The sequence below is a fragment of the Ahaetulla prasina genome, chromosome 3, assembly GCF_028640845.1.
Source record: "Ahaetulla prasina isolate Xishuangbanna chromosome 3, ASM2864084v1, whole genome shotgun sequence".
NCBI classification, from domain to species: domain Eukaryota; kingdom Metazoa; phylum Chordata; class Lepidosauria; order Squamata; family Colubridae; genus Ahaetulla; species Ahaetulla prasina.
Genome location: NC_080541.1, coordinates 1,347,012 through 1,367,658, shown reverse-complemented (window position 1 = coordinate 1,367,658; position 20,647 = coordinate 1,347,012). Strand labels below are relative to the sequence as shown.

At 47.3% G+C, this 20,647-nt stretch overlaps 2 protein-coding genes across 2 annotated transcripts in view; both read left to right on the top strand.

The window, feature by feature from the left end:
- Window positions 1-20,638, top strand: part of LOC131194146 (uncharacterized) — a 64,429-nt gene extending 43,791 nt beyond the window's left edge. The window contains exons 8-13 of the mRNA XM_058174803.1: window positions 1,460-1,548; window positions 3,287-3,587; window positions 5,203-5,340; window positions 12,821-12,909; window positions 13,674-13,974; window positions 15,166-20,638. Of these exons, the coding sequence (XP_058030786.1) occupies window positions 1,460-1,548; window positions 3,287-3,587; window positions 5,203-5,340; window positions 12,821-12,909; window positions 13,674-13,974; window positions 15,166-15,307 (1,060 nt within the window). The 3' untranslated portion in view covers window positions 15,308-20,638. The remainder of the gene's footprint in view (window positions 1-1,459; window positions 1,549-3,286; window positions 3,588-5,202; window positions 5,341-12,820; window positions 12,910-13,673; window positions 13,975-15,165) is intronic.
- Window positions 18,289-20,647, top strand: part of LOC131194145 (fucolectin-like) — a 2,941-nt gene continuing 582 nt past the window's right edge. Inside the window, 2 exon segments of the mRNA XM_058174802.1 lie at window positions 18,289-18,424; window positions 19,439-19,742. Coding sequence (XP_058030785.1) covers window positions 18,289-18,424; window positions 19,439-19,742 — 440 coding nt within the window.

Below are 20,647 nucleotides of genomic sequence, written 5' to 3'. Positions count from 1 at the left end.
ATCCTGAGTCCAGTTTTGGTCCCCACAATGTTAAAAAGGATGTTGAGACTCTAGAACTGTGATGGCAAACCTATGGCACACGTGCCACAGCTGGCATGCATAGCCTCTCTGTGGACATGCAAGCCGTAGCCCAGCTCAGCTTAACCATGCATGCGCATGCTCCTCCCGCCCGCCAGCTGATTTTTGGGATGTGCACATGTGGGAGATGTGCGCACATGTGCAGGGGGCTGGGATCACACACATGCGTGGGGGGCCGAGTGGGGGGCATGTGGTTTGCCCCCCCACAGTCTGTTTTTGGGCCCAGGAGGTTACTGGGAGGGCTGCTAGGGGGTTCGCGCACACATGCGTGGCTGGAGAAGGTAATTCCTGGGAGAATAGTAGGCTGAGCTGATGCATCAAAGATTGAGTTTGCTTTTGGTCTGTTTGATGAGCTCAGCAAACGACCCTGTTGAAATCATGGCCCCATTCCATGCATCAGGTCTTCTGAAATTCAGTGCTGATTTTAGTGTTTGCTGAGAGCTTGTCATGTGTTTTCCAGTGAAAAAGTGATGTGTTGTTTTTCGCTATCTGAAAGAGCCAACACCTGCTGGAGATGGGTCATGGCCATGGGGCTGAAAATACAGGGGAGAAGCCCATGTTTGCTAGGTTGGCAGCAGATCTTATAGCAAAGCAAACCTGAGTCCGGTTGCAGTCCAACCTCTGGTCCGGCCTCCTTCTGATTGGCTTGGACTTCCTGAGTCGGGCTAGCCCCATCTGGGAGGAAGGAGATAAAAGCAGGGCCGGCCAGCAGGAAGCCCAGACCACACCTGAAGAATTTAGACCTATTGGTGGAAAGAAGCTGCGGTTCTTCACCCTCCAGGAAAGACATCCAGCCCTTTGGGCCTCGCCAAAAGATTGAAGGAGGTGAGTGGCGGGGAAAGGAGGAAGAACTAAGCACTCTTGAAGGAGGGGTGGGTGAAATTATGGGATGGACCTAGAAAATGGGCAGATGAAAAAGAGACTCCAATAAACCCACCTTGATATTTTTTTAATGGGATTGAGGTCAGTGTGTGGGAAAGGCCAAGGGAGGGAAGAGGCAGGGGAGCCATTTCAGGGACACTCTTGATGATCCTCTGGGAGAATGGCAGAACTTTGAAGTCCCAAAGGGGCTTTTTCAAGAGGCAACTGGGCTTTCTTTGTTTTTCTCTGAAGACGTTTTGCTTCTTGGATGAGAAGTGAAACCTCTTCAAAGAAAACAAAGGAAGTCCAGTAGCCCCTTGGGGAAAAAAGCCCCTCTGGGACAACCATGACCTGGATGGTTGAGGAGCTCCATAGACTTTCAGAACCTTGAAAGTATCTCCAACCATCCTCTGGGTCCATGGCCAGTGTGGCCAATGTGTTGAGTAGAGGAAGCCAACTCCTCATCGTCCCTACGTGGCCCTGCCATGCCTTTCCTGATCTCTCCCCTCCTCGCTTGCAGGATGAAGCTCATCATCTGGGGGGCTCTGCTGGCTGTGACCCTCTTGGCAGGCCCTGCAACAGTTCAGAGTTGCAGACCCCTACCTATAGGTAAGGACCACCAGAAGACCCGCGTGTGCTGTGTGTACGTAGATATAATTGTAATCCTGGCCATCTCAAAGTCTCTTTAATCCCCTCCTAGTCTCCTCTTAGATACCAGCAGCTTCCAAAGATCCTTTTTCAAACGGCAACTGGATTTTTGCCTTGAAGACGTTTTGCTTCTCATCAAATTGAACCGAAGAAGCTTCTCAGATGCTCTATTCAGCTTTATCCATAATTGGTTAATAATATCAAACATTATAGGCATCACATTTTAACCATTATTCTCTAATTCTGTTAATCATCATGTTTACTTATCCTAATTATTCAATATTTCATTATTTCTTGAAAGGATGTCTCCTACCTTAAGCAGAGGGTTGGACTAGAAGACCTCCAAGGTTCCCCTCCATCCTAGGATTCTGTGTTCTATGATGTACCTTTGATGTTTTCCTATTCCACAAACATCCACTACACAACCTTTGGGTGCCCCCTGGAGAGAACTGGGGAGGTGAAGCCTATGGACGGAAAACTGGGGTGGGGGAGGGGAAGGGCATAATTGCCATTATCATGTATGTATCCTGACATCCAAGCGAAATGTTGGAGGTGCGACTGTGATGATGCTACATATTTTCATATTTGGTGGGCTTGCAAGAAAATTAAGGCCTTTTGGATAAGAATTTGGTGGATTATTCAAAATGTCTTGAAGAAGAAGATAAAGTTCCTGCCGCAATTTTTCCTTTTGGGAATTATAACGGATTGTACAGTGACTGAGACTAAATTGATTTTGAATTTAATAACAGCAGCAAGGCTGCTGATTGGACAATATTGGAAGAAAAAAGAGTTACCTACAATAGAAGAATGGATATTGAAAGTTATCAACTTGGCTGAGATGGCAAAAATCTCAGCCTTTTTGAAAGACAATACGCAGGAAAGATATTTAATTGAATGGAAAAAATGGATTGATTATTTACAAAATAGATATCAGATTAAGAGATATCAGATTGCCTTTGAATAATTAGGATGTATTATCTTAGAATGCTATGGGGGAGGTTAGGAAATGAAAAGACTTGGATGAGGTTAATTGGCTTAGAAAGGAAAACCTTAGTCTATGTTTGGTTTATGTGTAATAATATCTTGTGATTGACCCGGGAAGCTGGGGGGGGGAGGGAAGGGAGGGGGGAAAGGGGTTTGGAGGGGGGGGAAGGGGGAAAAATGTTTGTTTTTTTAAAAAACTTTTTCAATTAAAAAAAAAGAGAACTGGGGAGGTGAAGCCTATGGATGGAAAACTGGGGTGGGGGAAGGGAAGGGCATCATTGCCCACCGAACTTCAGGCCAAATGGATCTTTTACTGTTGCTGGCTACAGTTCCATCCCCCACGAGGTCTCCCGTGGAGCAACCTTGCGTATATTTATACCTAGGGACGGATGTTCCCGGTCAGAATAAAGCCTGCTAAATGGCTGCTCCTTTGAGGTCTCATTGAGTCTGTTGTGATGATGTCCAATTTGCCGCCAAGTGGGGAGGGAGGAAGAGGAGGCCAAGGCGGGTTCCTCCCCCAATAGCAAAGATATGGAGAGCTGGACTCAGCTCGCTTCCCTCCCCACCTTTCTCTGCCTTCAAAACTATCCCCACAGCCCCCCCCCGAGAGGGTGCCCTCTCGGGGGGGGGGGGCTTTGCACCTTCCCTTCTTCTTCCTCTTCTTCTTCTCCCAACCATTCTCTGCTTGAAGGATCTCCTCCATTCTTTCCTGCAGGAGTAAATCCAAAGAACTTGGCCTTAGGGAAGCCGACCTACCAGTCCTCCATCTACCCCAATCAGTATGGTGGACCACCAGAGAAAGCCGTGGATGGGGACTGCCACGGGGTCTGGACCCATGCCTCCTGCACCCACACCAACCTGGAGAGAAACCCCTGGTGGTTGGTGGACTTGAGGGAGTCTTATAAAATCCACACAGTGGTGGTGAAAAACCGCGAGGACTGCTGTGGCGAGAGGCTCTTTGGAGCTGAGGTCCACTTGGGAGACTCTCTGGAAAACAATGGAAGATTCAACCATCTGTAAGTTGCTCTCAGCTGCTGTCACCGAATGTTTGGGACTTGCAGTTGTTTGGGGCCTCCCACGCACAGAATTCACAGCCAGTATGGGGGCTTTTGGGGTGCTGTCGAGTTTGAGGCGCCAATTTTGTCCTGGGGACCAGGTTGTCATGACTCTATTGATGTGGTGATTGCGAGATCACTTCCTCCCTGCTCCCCCAATAGGCAGGGAATGACCTGACCTGATAACCCCTGCTAACTGCATTGTGCTCTCAATTAATTTGGGGGACTGTAGGAACTCTACCTCAACCTTGGTCCCTTTAAGACTTGTGGACTTCAACTCCCAGAGTTCCTCAGCCAGCTTTCCTGGCTGAGGGACTCTGGGAGTTGAAGTCCACAAGTCTTAAAGGGACCAAGGTTGGAGACCCCTGCTCTGTGGATTTCTGGTAACATTCATGTTGCCGATCTAGAACAAAGTGTTTTGGGCAAGACTTAGAACTGAAACAAGGAATTAGGAAAAGACCATGGCAAATACAGGTGGATTCAATCATTTTATTGCCCTTAGAGGAACTGTTGTATAAAGGAGTAAAAGAGAGATTTTATGTTATGGATGAATACTTTGCTCAGGTTTCCCCTCTCTCTCATTAAATCTGGGATTTTATTTAAATGTTTGTTTATTTGAACGGATTAGAGGCCCAACTCCGGCGGATGGATCTGACCAAGCCCGAGGGAGGGAAGGACGGAGGGGTCAAAGTTCAAACGCGTCATCAGTCTCACGTCCCTTCATGCCCACAAGAGATCCAAGTGCAGCCCACTTTGAATTCTGCTGACTCTCATCTTTTTTCTATTTTTTTATTTATTTTATTTGTCACAACAGTATATATAAGCATAAGCATGAAATAATCATACGAACTGGATACAATCAAAGGGAACATTAGGACAGGAACGGTAGGCACGCTGGTGCTCTTATGCACGCCCCTTACAGACCTCTTAGGAATGGGGTGAGGTCAATAGTAGATAGTTTTTAGATTTAGATTTAGATTTTATTAGATTTTTATACCGCCCTTCTCCTGAAGGACTCAGGGCGGTTCAGAGCCAGAATAAAACAATAAGATGTGGTTGAAGCTTTTGGGATTTTGGGAAGAGACCACAGAGTCAGGTAGTGCATTCCAGGCATTAACAACTCTGTTACCGAAGTCATATTTTCTGCAATCAAGATTGGAGCGGTTCATCTATGGCCAGTTTGCTTTGACCATCAGTAGTTCAGATTCTTGTAGAGAGATCAAGTTTGCAATAAACCTGTAGAATCTTTTGAACTAGCCGGATCGCCTGATTTCTCATGCTTGACACAGTAACATCCTTCAGAGCTGGATGCAGAAAAATCAAGAGGATGACCCTGGGAAAGTTTAAACAACAGCAGAATCACCCCCCATAGTTTATCCAACGAGGTCCATGTTTACAGGGAATGGCATAGTAGAGGCAAGATGAAGGCTGAGCCCCCGAGGGAGCAGAGTGGGGCTGGGCTTGAAGATTCAAAGCGGGGGGGAGGGGCTGTGGTCTCAGGGTGAGCTTGGAATGACCCTCAGGTGGGGGGGACCAGAAGGATGCCTCTCCTAACGTGACCTCTCTTGCCCCACAGCTGTGGGATGATCCAGGACACCAGCCTGGGCTCCATCACCACCATCTACTGCAACAATAATCGAGGTCGCTACATCAGTGTCCACTTGCCCAGGGAGGACTACTTGACCATCTGTGAAGTGGAGGTCTATGGCACTCAGTAGAGAAGCCCACAGCTTCCCTTGTGGGGGGGGAGGGCGTGGGGGGGGCGATCAATGCTCCCACGAAATGCCAATTGCTCTCCAAATAAATGGGCTCCTCAGAGGCCATTCCCGGGTTTCTTCTGCTCATTCTTTGGTTAAAAGGGAGGCCTTTGTGTCTGTCGGGGGGGGGATCCAAGCCCCCCACCCCAACCATCCCTGCTCTCTGTCAGTGTTCCAAGTATTGCACCCATAGAAAACAGAACTCCGAGGCAGGCAAATTCCTCAAAGAACAATTTATTGGGTACATCATATTGGCACAACTGGGGAAAGCCGACTCTGAAGTTTCCTGTGGCTTTCACCCAGGGATGAAATCTAAAATTTTTCCCTATTGGTTCTGTGGGTGTGGCTTAATTGGTGGGCGTGGCTTCGTGGTCAGGTAACCGGGTGGGCGTGGCCAATAATAATAAATAATAAACAAAGTACACAAAACAATAAGAGGTACCAAAAACCAACTTTCACACTTTACACACACACAACACAACACAACACAACTGACTCACACACAAGGTAAAAGCAGCTGCACTTCACCCAAAATGGCCCCTGCAACAAGCAGGAACCTCACACAGCCACAAAAAGCTTCCACCTAATTAAAAAGTAAAAGTTTCTCCTTTTCCCCAAGTCACTGGTCACGCTGTCCAATCAGGCTGCTGGCCGGTTGCTTGGTTACTTCCTGCCTCCTCTGGCCAACCACCTGTAAGAATGTCCTTGGTTCCCACAGGAAAGCTTTATTGTGTTGGCTACAAACCCCGTCTCCTCCCGTCATCTGAGCGGATCACCAGGAGGCCTGTCTTACGGGTGATCTATTGGTCACCAGGAGGCCTGTCTTACCGTCCCACTCGGAGACAGGCAGACGGGTCGGATCAGTTGAGCTTCTTCGGAATTGAATTTGGAGACGGTTGCATTGAAGAAGACTATGGATTGTAGGTGTCTATGGATGAACTCCCAGTAGGTTTCACACTGAACAAGGCAATGCTGTACATAATACAGGTAGTCCTCAACAGCTCATTTAGTGACCGTTCAGAGTTACAACGGCACTGAAAAGAGGGACTTATGACCCTTATGACCTTTCGTGTGATGAAAATTCAGACGGCTCATATTTATGACTGTTGATCATGTGATCCTCCTTTATGACCTCCTGATGAACAAAGTCAATGGGGAAGCCAGATTCACTTAACAACCGGGTTACTAATTTATCCACTGCAGTGATTCACTTAACCGCCGAGACAAGAAAGGTCGTAAAAATGAGGCAAAATTCACTTAACGTCTCACTTAGCAATGGAAATTTACGGCTCAATTGTGGTCATAAGTCGAGGAGTACCTGTATGCCATTCTGACGGAGCTTCAGAGCATCGGAGAGAACTCGGGAGACTAAATCTCTGGTCCCAGTGACAGATCCAGACTGGATCCTGCAGAATTGTGAGGCTCCGGATTTTTTTACTAGCCAGCCAATTGTTGTGCTCTGTTCCCTCATCAATTCTAGCAGCTGCACTCACAGCATTATAGAATAATTGGGAGGGACCTCAGAGGTCTTCTAGTCCAACCCCCTGCTCAAGCAGGAGAATCTATTTTAGAAAGATGGTTATCCAATCTTTTCTTGAAAGCCCCCACTGAAGGCAAGCTGTTCCTCTGCTTAATTTTCCTCACTTAAACTAAAGGAGAAATTTCTCCTTAATTCCAGGTTGCTTCTCCCCTTGATTAGTTTCCACCCATTGCTTCTTGTTCTACCCTCAGGTGCTTTGGAGAACAGCCCGACTCCCTCTTCTTTGTTGCAGCCCCTAAGATATTGGAACACTGCTATCATGTCTCCCTTAGTCCTTCTCTTCACTAGACTAGCCATGCCCAGTTCCTGCAACCGTTCTTCATATGTTTTAGCCTCCAGTCCCCTAATCATCTTTGTTGCTCTTCTCTGCACTCTTTCTAGAGGCTCCACATCTTTTTCACATTGTGGCGACCAAAACTGGACACAGTATTGCACATGTGGTCTTACCTGGATGAGTTTCCATCCATTGCTTCTTGTCCTGCCTTCAGGTGTTTTGGAGAATAGCAATAGCACTTAGACTATGTACGGCTTCACGGTGCTTTTACTGCTCTCTCTAAGCAGTGTACAGAGTCAGCCTCTTGCCCCCAACAATCTGGATCCTCATTTGACCCACCTCAGAAGGACGGAAGGCTGAGTCAATCTTGAGCCTGGTGAGATTTGAACTGCCAAATTGCAGGCAGCCGGCAGGCAGCAGAATTCACCTGGAGTACTGCACTCTAACCACTGCATCACAGAGGCTCCTACTCTTGCATTGACCCGTGGGGCCAGGTTCTTGCTGCCCATCCTAAACCAGTCAGCTATTTTTCACAATATGGGACAGTCTGATGCAGTGGTGGGATTCAAGTAATTTAACAACCGGTTCTCTGCCCTAATGATTTCTTCCAACAACTAGTTTGCCAAGCTGCTCAGACACTTAACAACCGGTTCTCCCGAAGTGGTGCGGACTGGCTGAATCCCACCACGGTCTGATGCCTCGTTTGCTCCTCTCTTTAACTTTTAGAATTCTATTATTTGCCAAATTTTGGACAGCTGAAATTATGGTCTGTTTTCCTTGTTCTGTAAGTAACCACGGGAATTTTAGTCCGATGCTGCTTGCATTGCAGGCCTTTGTCTCTCCTTATCTCTTTGGAGCCAAAACTTCTTAGATCATGAAATGCAATGTTAAAGTCTTTCATTGCTCAGTAAGGGCCCAATTATATAAAGTTTCTGCAGGAAAAAAAAGGGGACGCAATCCTTTGTGATGACACAAAAGGGGGAGGCGGTTGAGACCTTAGTCCTGACCCTGACCTTTGTGCAGAGATAAATTTTAAAAAAATGTTTTCACCCACCTATGTGAAATTGTAGGTGGTCCTCAACTTGCGACCACAATCAAGTCCAAAATTCCTGTTGTTAAGTGAGAAGGCTGTTAAGGGAGCTTTGTTCGCCACAGTTGTTAAGCAAACCACTGCAGGTGTTAAATTAGTTATGGGGATTCGGCTTCCCTGACTTTGACTTTGCTTGTTATGGAAAGTTGTCACGTGACCCCGGGACACTGCAACCGTCGTATGTACATGCCAGTTGCTAAGCAAATTTTGATCACTTGACCCTGGAGAGGCTGTGACAGATATAATAGAACAGAATAGAAGTGTGATTGGACACACAAGGAATTTGTCTTGGTGCATATGCTCTCAGTGTACATAAAAGAAAAGATACCTTCATCAAGGTACAACATTTACAACACAAATGATGGTCAATATATCAATATAAGTCATAAGGATTGCCAGCAACAAAGTTACAGTCATACATAAGTGTGAAAAGTGGTCCTAAGTCACCTTTTTCACTGCCGTTGTAACTTTGAACAGTCTCTAAATGAATTGTTGTAAAGCCAAAGGGCCGCGGTGTGGCTCAGGCTGTAAGAAGCCTGTTATTAAAACACAGCTGCCTGCAATTACTGCAGGTTCTAGTCCCACCAGGTCCAAGGTTGACTCAGCCTTCCATCCTTTATAAGGTAGGTAAAATGACCCAGATTGTTGGGGGGGCAATAAGTTGACTTTGTAAATATACAAATAGAATGAGACTATTGCCTTACACACTGTAAGCCGCCCTGAGTCTTCGGAGAAGGGCGGGATATAAATGTAAACAAACAAACAAAAAAGACTTACCTGCGTTGGCTAACTCACACAAGGTGAAATAAAACACTCACCTTTGGGCTGGGCCAGCAAATGGATTCCCCAAAACTACCAAGCGTCCTCCAGGTGAAACACCCCCTCCCCTCCTTCCCGCTCCAACCAGAGCTGGTCCTCCTTGGCCAGAGGGGCCATGTTAACAATCCAGGACTCAATGAAGCAGGTAAGTGCAGGTGGTTAACATAGGACAACAAACACCCGTCACACCCCAAGGAAGGCCTTGCTGGCACTAAGTAGGCCAGACTGGGGTGGGTGAATTGAAAACTCAGGTGATCAGAGGTGGGTTCTGACTACAGATTGACAGAGTTGGAAGGGACTTTGTAGGTCATCTAGTCCAACCCCGTACCCAAGCAGGAGATTCTACACCATTACTGACAGATGGCATTCCGGTCTCTTCTTGAAATTCTCCAGTGATGAAGCTCCCACAACTTCTGAAGGCAACCTCTGTTCCATCGGTTGGTTGCTCTCATTGTCAGAAAATGCCTCCTTATTTCCAGGGTTGAATCTCTCCTTGGTCAGTTTCCATCCATTCTTCCTCATCTGGCCTTCAGGTGCTTTGGAGACTAGCTTGACCCCCCTCCCTTGGTCCTTCTCTTCCCTAGACCAGCCAGGCCCAGTTCCTGCAACCTTTCATCGTATGTTTTATCCTGCAGCCCCCTCATCATCCTGGTTGCTCTTCTCTGCACTTTTTCTAGAGTCTCAACCTCTTTTGTATAGTATGGTGACCAAAACTGGATGCAGAACTCTAGATGTGGTCTTACTAAAGCTTTATAGAGTATATATACTGTCCAGGTATATAGCAGCATATTCGTCGTACAAACCAGGAGTCTCCTGTCCCCGGAAAGCAGGTGTCCTTCGCTTACCTGGCATTTTGGAAGCTTCCCTCGGAGGCCATCAAGTCCAGCCTCCTGTTCAGCTGATCATCTTCAAAAGGCAGCTGTCAGTTTTGGAAGGCAATTTTCTTTTTTCTTTTCTTTTCTTTTCTTTTCTTTTTTTTTGCTTCTTAACTGCCACATATTTTAGCTGGGAAAGTTGGAAGGGGGTTGTTATTGGAGCAGTAGAAAGTCAATCATAACAACATTCCGTATTCAAGGACTTTTGCCTGCGTCTGATGGAGACTGCCTGAAGATTGTATCCAGTTGAGTGTGAAGAGTTGACTGGACAATGTGATGAACTTGTGGGTATGGGGCAGGGCTGTGAACTGCCAACTGGGTGTGGAAAACCTGGAAGCCTTCAATTTTGGGTTTTCCCAGCTGTGCCAACATGACATCTCTAATAAATTGGAACTTTGAGGAACCTCAAGCCTCAGAGCCTTATTTTGTTGGGGGTGTTCCTTGGAACCCTGACAGCAGCATTTTGGCTACTTCAGTCAAAGACTTCAGTCAACAGGAGCCCAACATTTCCTTCGGTGAGGCACATCATTTCATTGCTTTTTTTTTTTACTTTAATTTGGAAATATTCTCTCCTTATGTAATAGCAATTTGCAGGATTGTGTTGTGGCCCACCAGACTCAGACGATGAGGAGGTTGGGGAGGAACTTGGGCCAGTCCTGGAGTCTGGGGAAGGCTCTGATGGATGCTCTGCGTCAGCCGTTTCCCAGCTGCTTTTGGAGGCTGAGCTAAGTGGAGAGGAAGAACAGCTGGGGCCTGTTCCAGATGCACGTATGCGCAGAGGAGTTAGGAGAGGAGAACAACTGAGGACAAGGAGTCGACTTGAGAAGCAACGCATACGTGGATGTTGAATGGCCCCGACCCGGCTGGGGAATAAATAGAAGGAGATGGGAGTGGTTGTTGTAGGTGACAGCAGTCCGTATTTCTGGAGGTTTTGCTCATTGTGTTTCATGCCATAGAGACTGCTTGCCAGAACTTAATTTGGCTGGGAGGTCCCAGCCTGGCAATTTTCGCAAGAAACTGATAAGGTCTTTTGCCACCGTTAACTCTTTGAAGGACTCTTGCCCGGAGGTTTCCAGCATGTGAATGCCATTGATTCACAGGAGATAAATCAAGAGGGGGTTTTCGTGACAAGGATCCTGTTCCTTGCTTCTGCTAAGGCTGGGTCAGAAGAGATTGGGAGGAAGCGATCTGGTTCTTTTAGCAGCTGCAATTCATGCTGACTTTGGAGGTGTGAGCATGGTTGGCTCTTGCAAAAACAACGTTCACGTTGCTCTTTGCTCACAGACAATGCTGAGGCTCTGATGAGGTGGAAATCGGTTGGCATTTGCCAAGGAAGACTGTTATGTTCCTGTCCAGTCCCTTAGCACCTGGAAAGAGGAGGGGAGATCCTGTAGAATGAGGGTTATGCCCTCTCCCCCACTGCCAACACCCAGGAGTTAGAGGGAAACCACTTGTGGGGAATTTGAAACCTGGTCTTCAGCAGAAGCTCTTCCGCTTCCCATTGGCTGGTTGAGCTACCTCACTAGGAAGGGAGTTGAAAATATCTGCTACAGAAAAATTTCAATATTTGGCAGAAATCGCAGTTTGAAGAGAAGCGGCTGTGAAGGCTCATTTGGTTGCTGACAGACTCAGGTGAGTTTTTAAAAAGTCTGTGGAGACAATGCATGCAGAGCCTCTCTGTGGGCAGGCAAGCCATTGCCCAGCTCAGCTTAACCATGCATGTGCGTGCTCCTCCTGCCTGCCAGCTGATTTTTGGGATGTGCACATGTGGGAGACACGCGCACATGTGCGGGGGGGGGGCTGGGATCACGCACATGCATGGGGGGCCGAGTGGGGTGGGGCCTGGTGTGCCACCCCACAGTCTGTTTTTGGGCCCAGGAGGTTACAGGGAGGGCTGCTAGGGGGTTCGCGCACACATGCGTGGCTGGAGAAGGTAATTCCTGGGAGAATAGTTGGCTGAGCTGATGCATCAAAGATTGAGTTTGCTTTTGGTCTGTTTGATGAGCTCAGCAAACGACCCTGTTGAAATCATGGCCCCATTCCATGCATCAGGTCTTCTGAAATTCAGTGCTGATTTTAGTGTTTGCTGAGAGCTTGTCATGTGTTTTCCAGTGAAAAAGTGATGTGTTGTTTTTCGCTATGGGAAAGAGCCAACACCTGCTGGAGATGGGTCATGGCCATGGGGCTGAAAATACAGGGGAGAAGCCCATGTTTGCTAGGTTGGCAACAGATCTTGTAGCAAAGCAAACCTGAGTCCGGTTGCAGTCCAACCTCTGGTCCGGCCTCCTTCTGATTGGCTTGGACTTCCTGAGTCAGGCCAGCCCCATCTGGGAGGAAGGAGATAAAAGCAGGGCCGGCCAGCAGGAAGCCCAGACCACACCTGAAGAATTTAGACCTATTGGTGGAAAGAAGCTGCGGTCCTTCACCCTCCAGGAAGGACATCCAGTCCTTTGGGCCTCCTCAAGAGCTTGAAGGAGGTGAGTGGCGGGGAAAGAAGGAAGAACTAACCACTCTTGAAGGAGGGGTGGGTGGAATTATGGGATGGACCTAGAAAATGGGCAGATGAGAAAGGGACTCCAATAAACCCACCTTGATATTTTTTAATGGGATTGAGATCAGTGTGTGGGAAAGGCCAGAGGAGGGAAGAGGCAGAGCAGCGATTTTAGGAATCCTCTATTGTCCTCTAGGAAAATGGCAGAACCTTGAAGGTATCTCCAACCTTCCTTTGGGTCCATGACCGGTCCTGATACTCAAGTGTGTTGAGTAGAGGAAGCCAGCTCGTTGTGGTCCCTCCATGGCACTGCCACACTTTCCTGATCTCTCCCCTCGTCTCTTGCAGGATGAAGCTCATCGCCTGGGGGGGTCTGCTGGCCGTGACCCTCTTGGCAGTCCCTACAGTCCCTCAGAGTTGCAGGCCCCCACCTGGAGGTAAAAAAACACCTAAAGACCTTTGTGTGTTGCATGTGTGTGGATACAGGTGTAGCCCTGGCCATCTCAACATCTAGTAGCCCTCTCCCAGCCTCTCCTCTTAGTCTTGTTGCACCTTCTGATACCAGCCCACTTCCTGCAACATATAACCATACTTGGTTGCTTGAAGGAAACAAGGGCCATGAGATCCCTGAACTTCAGTGGCCATGGTGAGATGTCCTTGGGAGCAGGGACTTCAGCTTGAATGTTTCCCCAAAAGCTGGGCCCTTGGACATTTTGTTCTCTTTGATGTGTGTTCTGTTTCTCTAACCCATGCTCACACACTTCAGAACGTCTGGGTGTCCTCTGAAGACACTTGCAGAGGAACAAGCCAATAGTGGTGGAGGGGTGTAATTGCCCACAGCACCTCAGGCCAACCACGATATTTGCTCTCCCTAATCTGTCCAGTGGCTACAAACCCATCACCTACATGGTCTCCAGTGGAGCAGCATCACATGGTAAATGGCCACTTGATATAGATCTCATTGAATCTACTGTGACGAGGTCCAGATCTTCTCTGGGAGTGGAAGAAAAGGAGGCCAAAGGGTTCCTCCCTCAATAGCAAAGGAACATACTGTAGCATTGCACTAAGCTCACTTCTTTCAACCCATTTCCCAGTCTTCAAAACTTACTCCTCGTGTCTCCCAAATGTTGCCCTCATGGCTTTGCACCGTCCCTTCTTCTTCTCCCTCTGCTTGAAGGATCTCCTCCATTCTTTCCTGCAGATGCAGAGGCAAATAATTTGGCCTTAGGGAAGCCGACCTCCCAGTCCTCCACCTTTTCTAATGAGTATGGTGGACCAGCAGAGAAAGCCGTGGATGGGGACTGCAACGGGACCTGGACCCATGCCTCCTGCACCCACACCAACCGGGAAAGAAACCCCTGGTGGTTGGTGGACCTGGGGGAATCTCATAAAATCTACGCGGTGGTGGTGACAAACCGGGAGGACTGCTGTAGCGAGAGGCTGTATGAAGCGGAAGTCCACTTAGGAGACTCCCTGGAGGACCATGGAAGAGCCAACCCTCAGTAAGTGGCTCAGAGCCAGTCATCCCCCCCTGGGGCTCTCCAGGTGTTTGGGGCATCCCTCACACAGGGAATTCACAACTGATTTTGGGGTGCTGTTGAGTATGAGGTGCAGACTTTGTCCTGGGGACCAAGGTGTCCTGACTCCATTGGTGTGGAGATTGCGAGATCACCTCCCTCCTTGCTCCCCCAAGAGGCAGGGAAAGACCTGGTAGCACCTGGCTAAGTTGTGGTCTCAATTCTTGGGGGGAGTGCGCGAACTCCACCTGGTTGTAAATTTTTGCTGTCATTTAAGTTGCAATTCTAGAACATGGGTTCCTTCAGAATTGGGTTAAGCTCCTGATACCAGGCCACCTGGCTGGGTTTCTCTTCCTGGATTTTGTTCTGGTCTCTGCACCTCAAGAAAGATGTTCTCTGAGTGGAAAAGAGGCTTCCAAAGTGTTTTGGGCAAGATTTAAAATTAGAACAATAAAGTAGGAGAAAACCATGGCAAATACAGGTGGATTCAATCATTTTATTGCACTTAGAGGAACTGTTGTATAAGGCAGCAAAAGAGAGATTTTAAGTTACAGGTGAATAAATTGCTCAGGTTTCCCCTCTCTCTCATTAAATTTGGGATTTTATTTATATGTTTGAATAGATTAGCTGCCCAACTCCAGGGGATGGATCTGGCCAAGACAGCCATCCAGGTCAGGAAGAAAACCGGGCTGGATAAATTCATGTGGCCCTTGATGAAAACTGTAGCATTCTTCAGAACAGGAAGAAAACAAAACCAAAAAAATGACCGTAGCTGTAGGAGTTGACCAGGCTGAGCCCGAGGGAGGGAGGGGGGGGTCAAACACATCATTAGTTTCGAGTGCTTGACAGCAGCATCCTTCAAAATTGGTTCCAAAAAATCAAGATGATAACCCTGGAAAAGCAATCAAGGTTTTATTAAAAATCATTCCCTGCAGATTCACCCCTATAGATTCTCCAACGAGGTTAATATTTCCAATTAATCAGAATATTAGAGGCACAACGGAGGCACGACACCCGAGGCAGCAGAGGATGGGAGGTCTGGACTGCTGCTGAAATGGGGCTGCCCTTGAAGATTGAAGGGGGGGGGTCTGCGCTCTCAGGGTGAACTTGGGGTGACCAGCAGGTGGGGGGAGGCACAAGGACTGCTCTCCTAACGTGACCTCTCTTGCCCCACAGATGTGGGATTATCCTGAACATCAGCCCCGGTTCCATCACCACCATCTACTGCAACGGGCTGGAAGGCCGCTACATCACTCTCCACTTGCCCAGGGAGGACTACTTGACCCTCTGTGAAGTGGAGGCCTACAGCAGCAAGTAGAGAAGATCGATGCTCCCACGAAATGCCAATTGCTCTCCAAATAAATGGGCTCCTCAGAGGCATTCTCACATTTCGTCTGTTCATTCTTTGGTCCAAAGGGAGGCCTTTGTGTCTGTCAGGGGAGCCCTTCCGTGATCGAGATCACTCAGGGAGCACCAAGGACTCCACAATTCAGCCCGGAGCTGGTGAGATTCCCTTCAATGGGCAGCGCATCTGGCAACCTGCCTTTGGTAGGCACCAGCTAGTGCTCCGAAGCAATCTGAGTGTTGATGTGAGAGCACATCCATCCTCATCTGTGGAAATTCAGCATCATTTTGAGCCATTCTCCTTCCCTCACAGCCCAATATTTACCTGACAGGGTCCTTTCCTTTCAGCCACAGTGAATGGAGATTTCCCAGGAAGCCCCCTTGCTTTGCCTGGAGGAAAATTGGGAGGTAAATCCAACCAACTAGCCAAGGTGGCCTTGTTTCCCCTCTTGGACCAAGGAAGCAGGTGGCACTTCAGGTATCCCCCTCCCCCTCAATCCCTAATTCTCACGTTTTGTGAGGGCCCCCCGACTCTGTGGCTGCTGGCCCCCTGGTTGGTTTCATGGCAGTCAGCAGAGTTAGAGTTCAACAGTGGCTGATATAATACTAGAATAACAGAGTTGGAAGGGACCTTGTAGGTCATCTAGTCCAACCCCCCACCCAAGCAGGAGACCCTACTACACCATTTCTGACAAGTGGATATCCAGTCTCTTCTTGAGAGCTTCCACCTTCTGAAGGCACCTTCTGTTCCATGGGTTGGTTGTTCTGTCAGAAAATTTCTCATTTCCATGTTGAATCTCTCCTTGATCAGTTTCTATCCATTACTCCTTCCAGTGCTCTAGAGAATAGCTTGAGCACACACACCCCGCACCTCCTCTCTGTGGCAGCCCCTCTCAAATATTAGAAAATGGCTATCATGTCTCCCCTGGTCCTTCTCTTCACTAGACTTAGCCATGCCCAGTTCCTGCAACCGTTCATTTGTTTTAGCCTCCAGTCCCCTCATCATCTTGGTTGCTCTTCTCTGCACTCTTTCTAGAGTCTCAACATCTTTTTTGTAGTGTAGTGACCGAAACTGGATGTGGTATTTTAGGTGTGGCCTTAAGCAGGTGTCTTCATATATCAGCTTCTCTTTAGTTCTTTCTATGCAAGAGGGGTTCCCCAGACCAGAAGGCACTCCCATCTCCCCACCAATAAAGGCACCTGCTGCTCCCTAGTGGAGGATCCGTGCTACTGGTGTTCTTGACTTGAGCACTCCAGCAGAAGTGGGAGATATTGGCTAGCACTTCCTAGGTCCATATTTCTGTCAATTTATGAATGGACCTTGGTCAATATTTAATCCTATCAGAGAGGATTGTCTCACCTGGCACCCCCAGCCTCACTGGGTTATCCCGAGGAGCCCAGGACCAAGACTCCCCTCCCTCTCACCCACCAGGGCCCTCTGACCTCCCATACTGGTTGGTCAGCTCTCTGGCCAACCCCTCTTCACCTGTGAAGAGCCACTGGAAATGTTGTTGAGGAGCACAAGAATAGACCATGGCTGTTGCAAGATGCCTGGACTATAAAACAGGGTAGAGGCAGGAAAAGGAAGCAAGATGGAATCTACAGCTAGACTGGAGGGAGGCATTAAGAGAGGGCTGAGCTTGGCATCTTTGCACTGCAAAAAGCCCCACAGGGCTGACCTCCCCCAGAATCCCCGAAGCCTTTCCCAAGGGAATGCAGCCAGCCTGGTGAGATCCGTGTATCATAGGTGACTAGCAATGAAACTGATGATGGTACCTAGTTTGGGTAAAGAAAGGTCTGCATAAAAAGAGCCAAAGCCAGAGAGCTCCAGGGACCTCTAATAAACCTCTTTGAGATGCTTCACGAGTAGTTCTGGTTGCTTGCTCTTAATACAAGGGTAGATTAAGAGAGTTGGAAGCGACTTTGGAGATCTTTTTAGAATTAGAATAGGATAAAGTTAGAAGAGACCTTGGGGGTCTTCTAGTCCAGACCCCTGCTCAAGCATAGTTTGACCCCCTCCTCTTTGCGCTAGCCCCTCAAATACTGGATTACCGCTATATAGAATATAGAGAATGGATGGGATGGGATGGAATAGAATAGAATAGAATAGAATAGAATAGAATAGAATAGAATAGAATAGAATAGAATAGAATAGAATAGAATAGAATAGAATAGAAAATAGAATGGAATAGAATAGAATTCTTTAATGGCCAAGTGTGATTAGACACAAAAGGAATTAGTTTTGGGTAGAGAACCACTCATTACACTTGCAAGACAACACAGAAAATAATAATTACATTCAAAATGTGCAACCAGCCGAAAGGGGAAAGAGCAGTGGTGAGATTCAAGTAATTTAACAACCGGTTCTCTGCCATAACGATTTCTTCCAACAACCAGTTTGCCAAACTGCTCAGAAAGTTAACAACCGGTTCTCCTGAAGTGGTGCGAACTGGCTGAATCCCACCACTGGGAAAGAGGTAATACAAGGATAAATAATACTGCAGTATTTAATACTTATCAAGTCAGACCCCATCACAGCCACTATTCTGCATGCAACGATCCAGGTTCACGACTGGGAGAAGACCAGAACATTTCCAGGTTTTCTCCATTTGTTCACAGACAGAAACAGCCAGCCTGAGAATCTGCCAGGCCTCACCTTTCAGCTTCAACGTTGCCATGTTTTTAAAAATCTTCCCTGCGTAATTGTCTCTCTCGCTCCCACCTCTGCCATTCTCTAGAACAAGCAAAGCAAAGCTTTGTGTACTGTGCACTTCCTTCCGCACATCCTTGAGTTTGTCCTGAAATGGATGCTAAATAAACAACTCTTAACACATGTGCGCACCTAACTAAGCTTTGCTTGAAACATGTTCAGCTCAAATAATCAGCTTTTCTTGCCTGGCCTCCCCCAAAAGAGGAGCCTGAAACCCGGTCAGTGGAGAACAACCTGTTGATGCAATGAAACCAGCGTTGCAGGCGCTTCCCTGCTGGTCTCACCACCATGAAAGCTCAGAACTTGGTGCAGCTCTGGGCTTGGTCAAATTCCGTTTGTCTTCTTCCACTGATACTCCGGCCATCACTTCTGCCCATCGCCGTGAGGTTCTCCCGGGACTCAGAGGCTGCCCAGGAAGAGTCATTTCAGAATAACAGAGTTGGAAGGGACCTTGGAGGTCTTCTAGTCCAACCCTCTGCTCAAGCAGGAAATTCTAAACCATTCTGGATAAATGGCTGTCCAATCTCAACCGAACATATGAAGAAGAGCTGAAGGCCGCTTTTGAAGCATCCTGGTCTTCCGTAACACCTCAGGACTGCCACAGGCGGATAGCATCCATGCCACACCGCATTGAGGCAGTAATTGATGCAAAAGGGGCCCAAACCAAGTACTAAGTACATAAGCATGCTTATACTTTTCAAAGGTCTGATATCGTTCTATGTACAATCCTTGTTCTATTGATTTCATGTAATATTCTAATTTTCTGAGATTGTGAATTTGGGGTTTTCATGAGCTGTCAGCCATAATCATCAAAATTATGACAAATCAAGGCTTGAACTATCTCGATTTGCATGTAATGAGTCTATCTCATATATTAGTTTCACCTTTTAAGTTGCATTACTGAAATAAATGAACTTTTGCACGATGTTCTAATTTTTTGTGTTTCACCTGTAAAACTAAAAAGTTGAGGTTTTATGTAATTACTTCAATCCACTGCACCAAAAACAGTCAGAAATTTCCTTTTTCCCTTTAATCTACACTTTCCTCTCTCCCCCTTTTCCTCTCTTATTTTCCCAGTCTTCATTTTTCTTTATATTCCTCTATTTATATTTTGATAAACTAATAACATAGTTGGCATCCATGAACAGCTCTCCAGACTGCCTCTGTCCATTCGTTCTGGTCAGTCGTGCAGAAAAGCCCAGAGGGTCACCTGCATTTCCCTCCCTTGTGCGCTTCCAAACTGGTCTCCAGCAGGGAACAAAACTTCAAGAGAGTTGTAAGTTGTCCCAGGGACTTTGTGTTTCTTCCTGGATGTTTGTGTGCAAATCCAGAGCAGGCAGGTCAACCGAGAATAAATTCTCTGACATGCCTTTCTTCTCCCAAACTTCTTTCCAGCTAGAAATGTGGCCAGAGGGTGTCCAGCTTTCTAATCGTCCACCTATATAAGCCAGTTCAATTCAGTAGCCAGAAAAGCCGTGGATGGGAACTGCAGCAGGCGCTGGATTGGGCAGAATACTTGCACCCACACGAAGCAACAAAGGGAGCCCTGGTGGTACATGGATCTGGGAAGCCACTAGGCCATTTCTTCCGTGGTGGTGAAAAACCGTGAGGACTGCTAGGACTACTGTGGAGAAAGGCTCCAGGGAGCAGAGATCCGCGTGACCGACTGCATGCCCAACTGTGGCCTATCCAATCGTCTGCAAGTTCCTCTTGGCCCATTCCACAGATGGTGGTTAATCAGGAGGGCAGGTGGCTAGGAAAAGGACGCCAATTTGGTAGCACCCAAGACATCATAGATAAGGGCGGTGCTTAGAGAGGGAGGGGAGGCTAAAATGCTTAAGACTTCCATATTTGGGAACATCTTTTTTAGGATCCAATCTGGATCAGTGACCGGGACCAGAGGTTTTGCCTTCTGAGCTTTCAACTCATGACAGAGCCCATCTTTGGGAAATTTCTCTCACTATTGCTGTTTTGTGTGTGTGGTATTTATCTTGCCTGTTGATGGCTGGCATTGAAGTCATTGGCTGTTGTTCGGTCCTCACCTTCCAAGTACTTGATAGGCTGATGGTAAATCAGCACTCCGGTTGACTGACGATGGGACCCTTCCCCAGGTTTCAATTACTTGGCTGTTTTTGTGCCTGCTCATCCAACAACTTTAGTAGCTGCAAAACTGAACGTGTGTCCTTGTGAGGCTACCAAAGAGATTGGATCTCTTCATCTGACTGCTTGTTTGTGTTCTTGCAATCTGGTGGTTGGCTTCCTCCCCGTCCGTCCTACGTAGTCACAGGGGGATCAATGTGTATCTTTTTTAGGAAAGCATTTCTTAATTTTATTTAGTGTACGGCATCTAGAGAGGTCACACAATCATGATATATGAAGATAACTTTAAATAAAGCATCAGCAAAATTAGAAAGGATAGATGGATGGATATGGGTTTTTTAAATTTTAAATGAAAAAATTAAAATGTGACGGGGACATTAGGGCACTTACACAGGAACCTCTTAAATATGGGATGTAGTCCACAGAAGGCAAGTTAGAATTAAAACTGTGGAAGTTAATAGCTGGGACAACTGAATCAGGTAGGATATTCCATAATTTGACAAC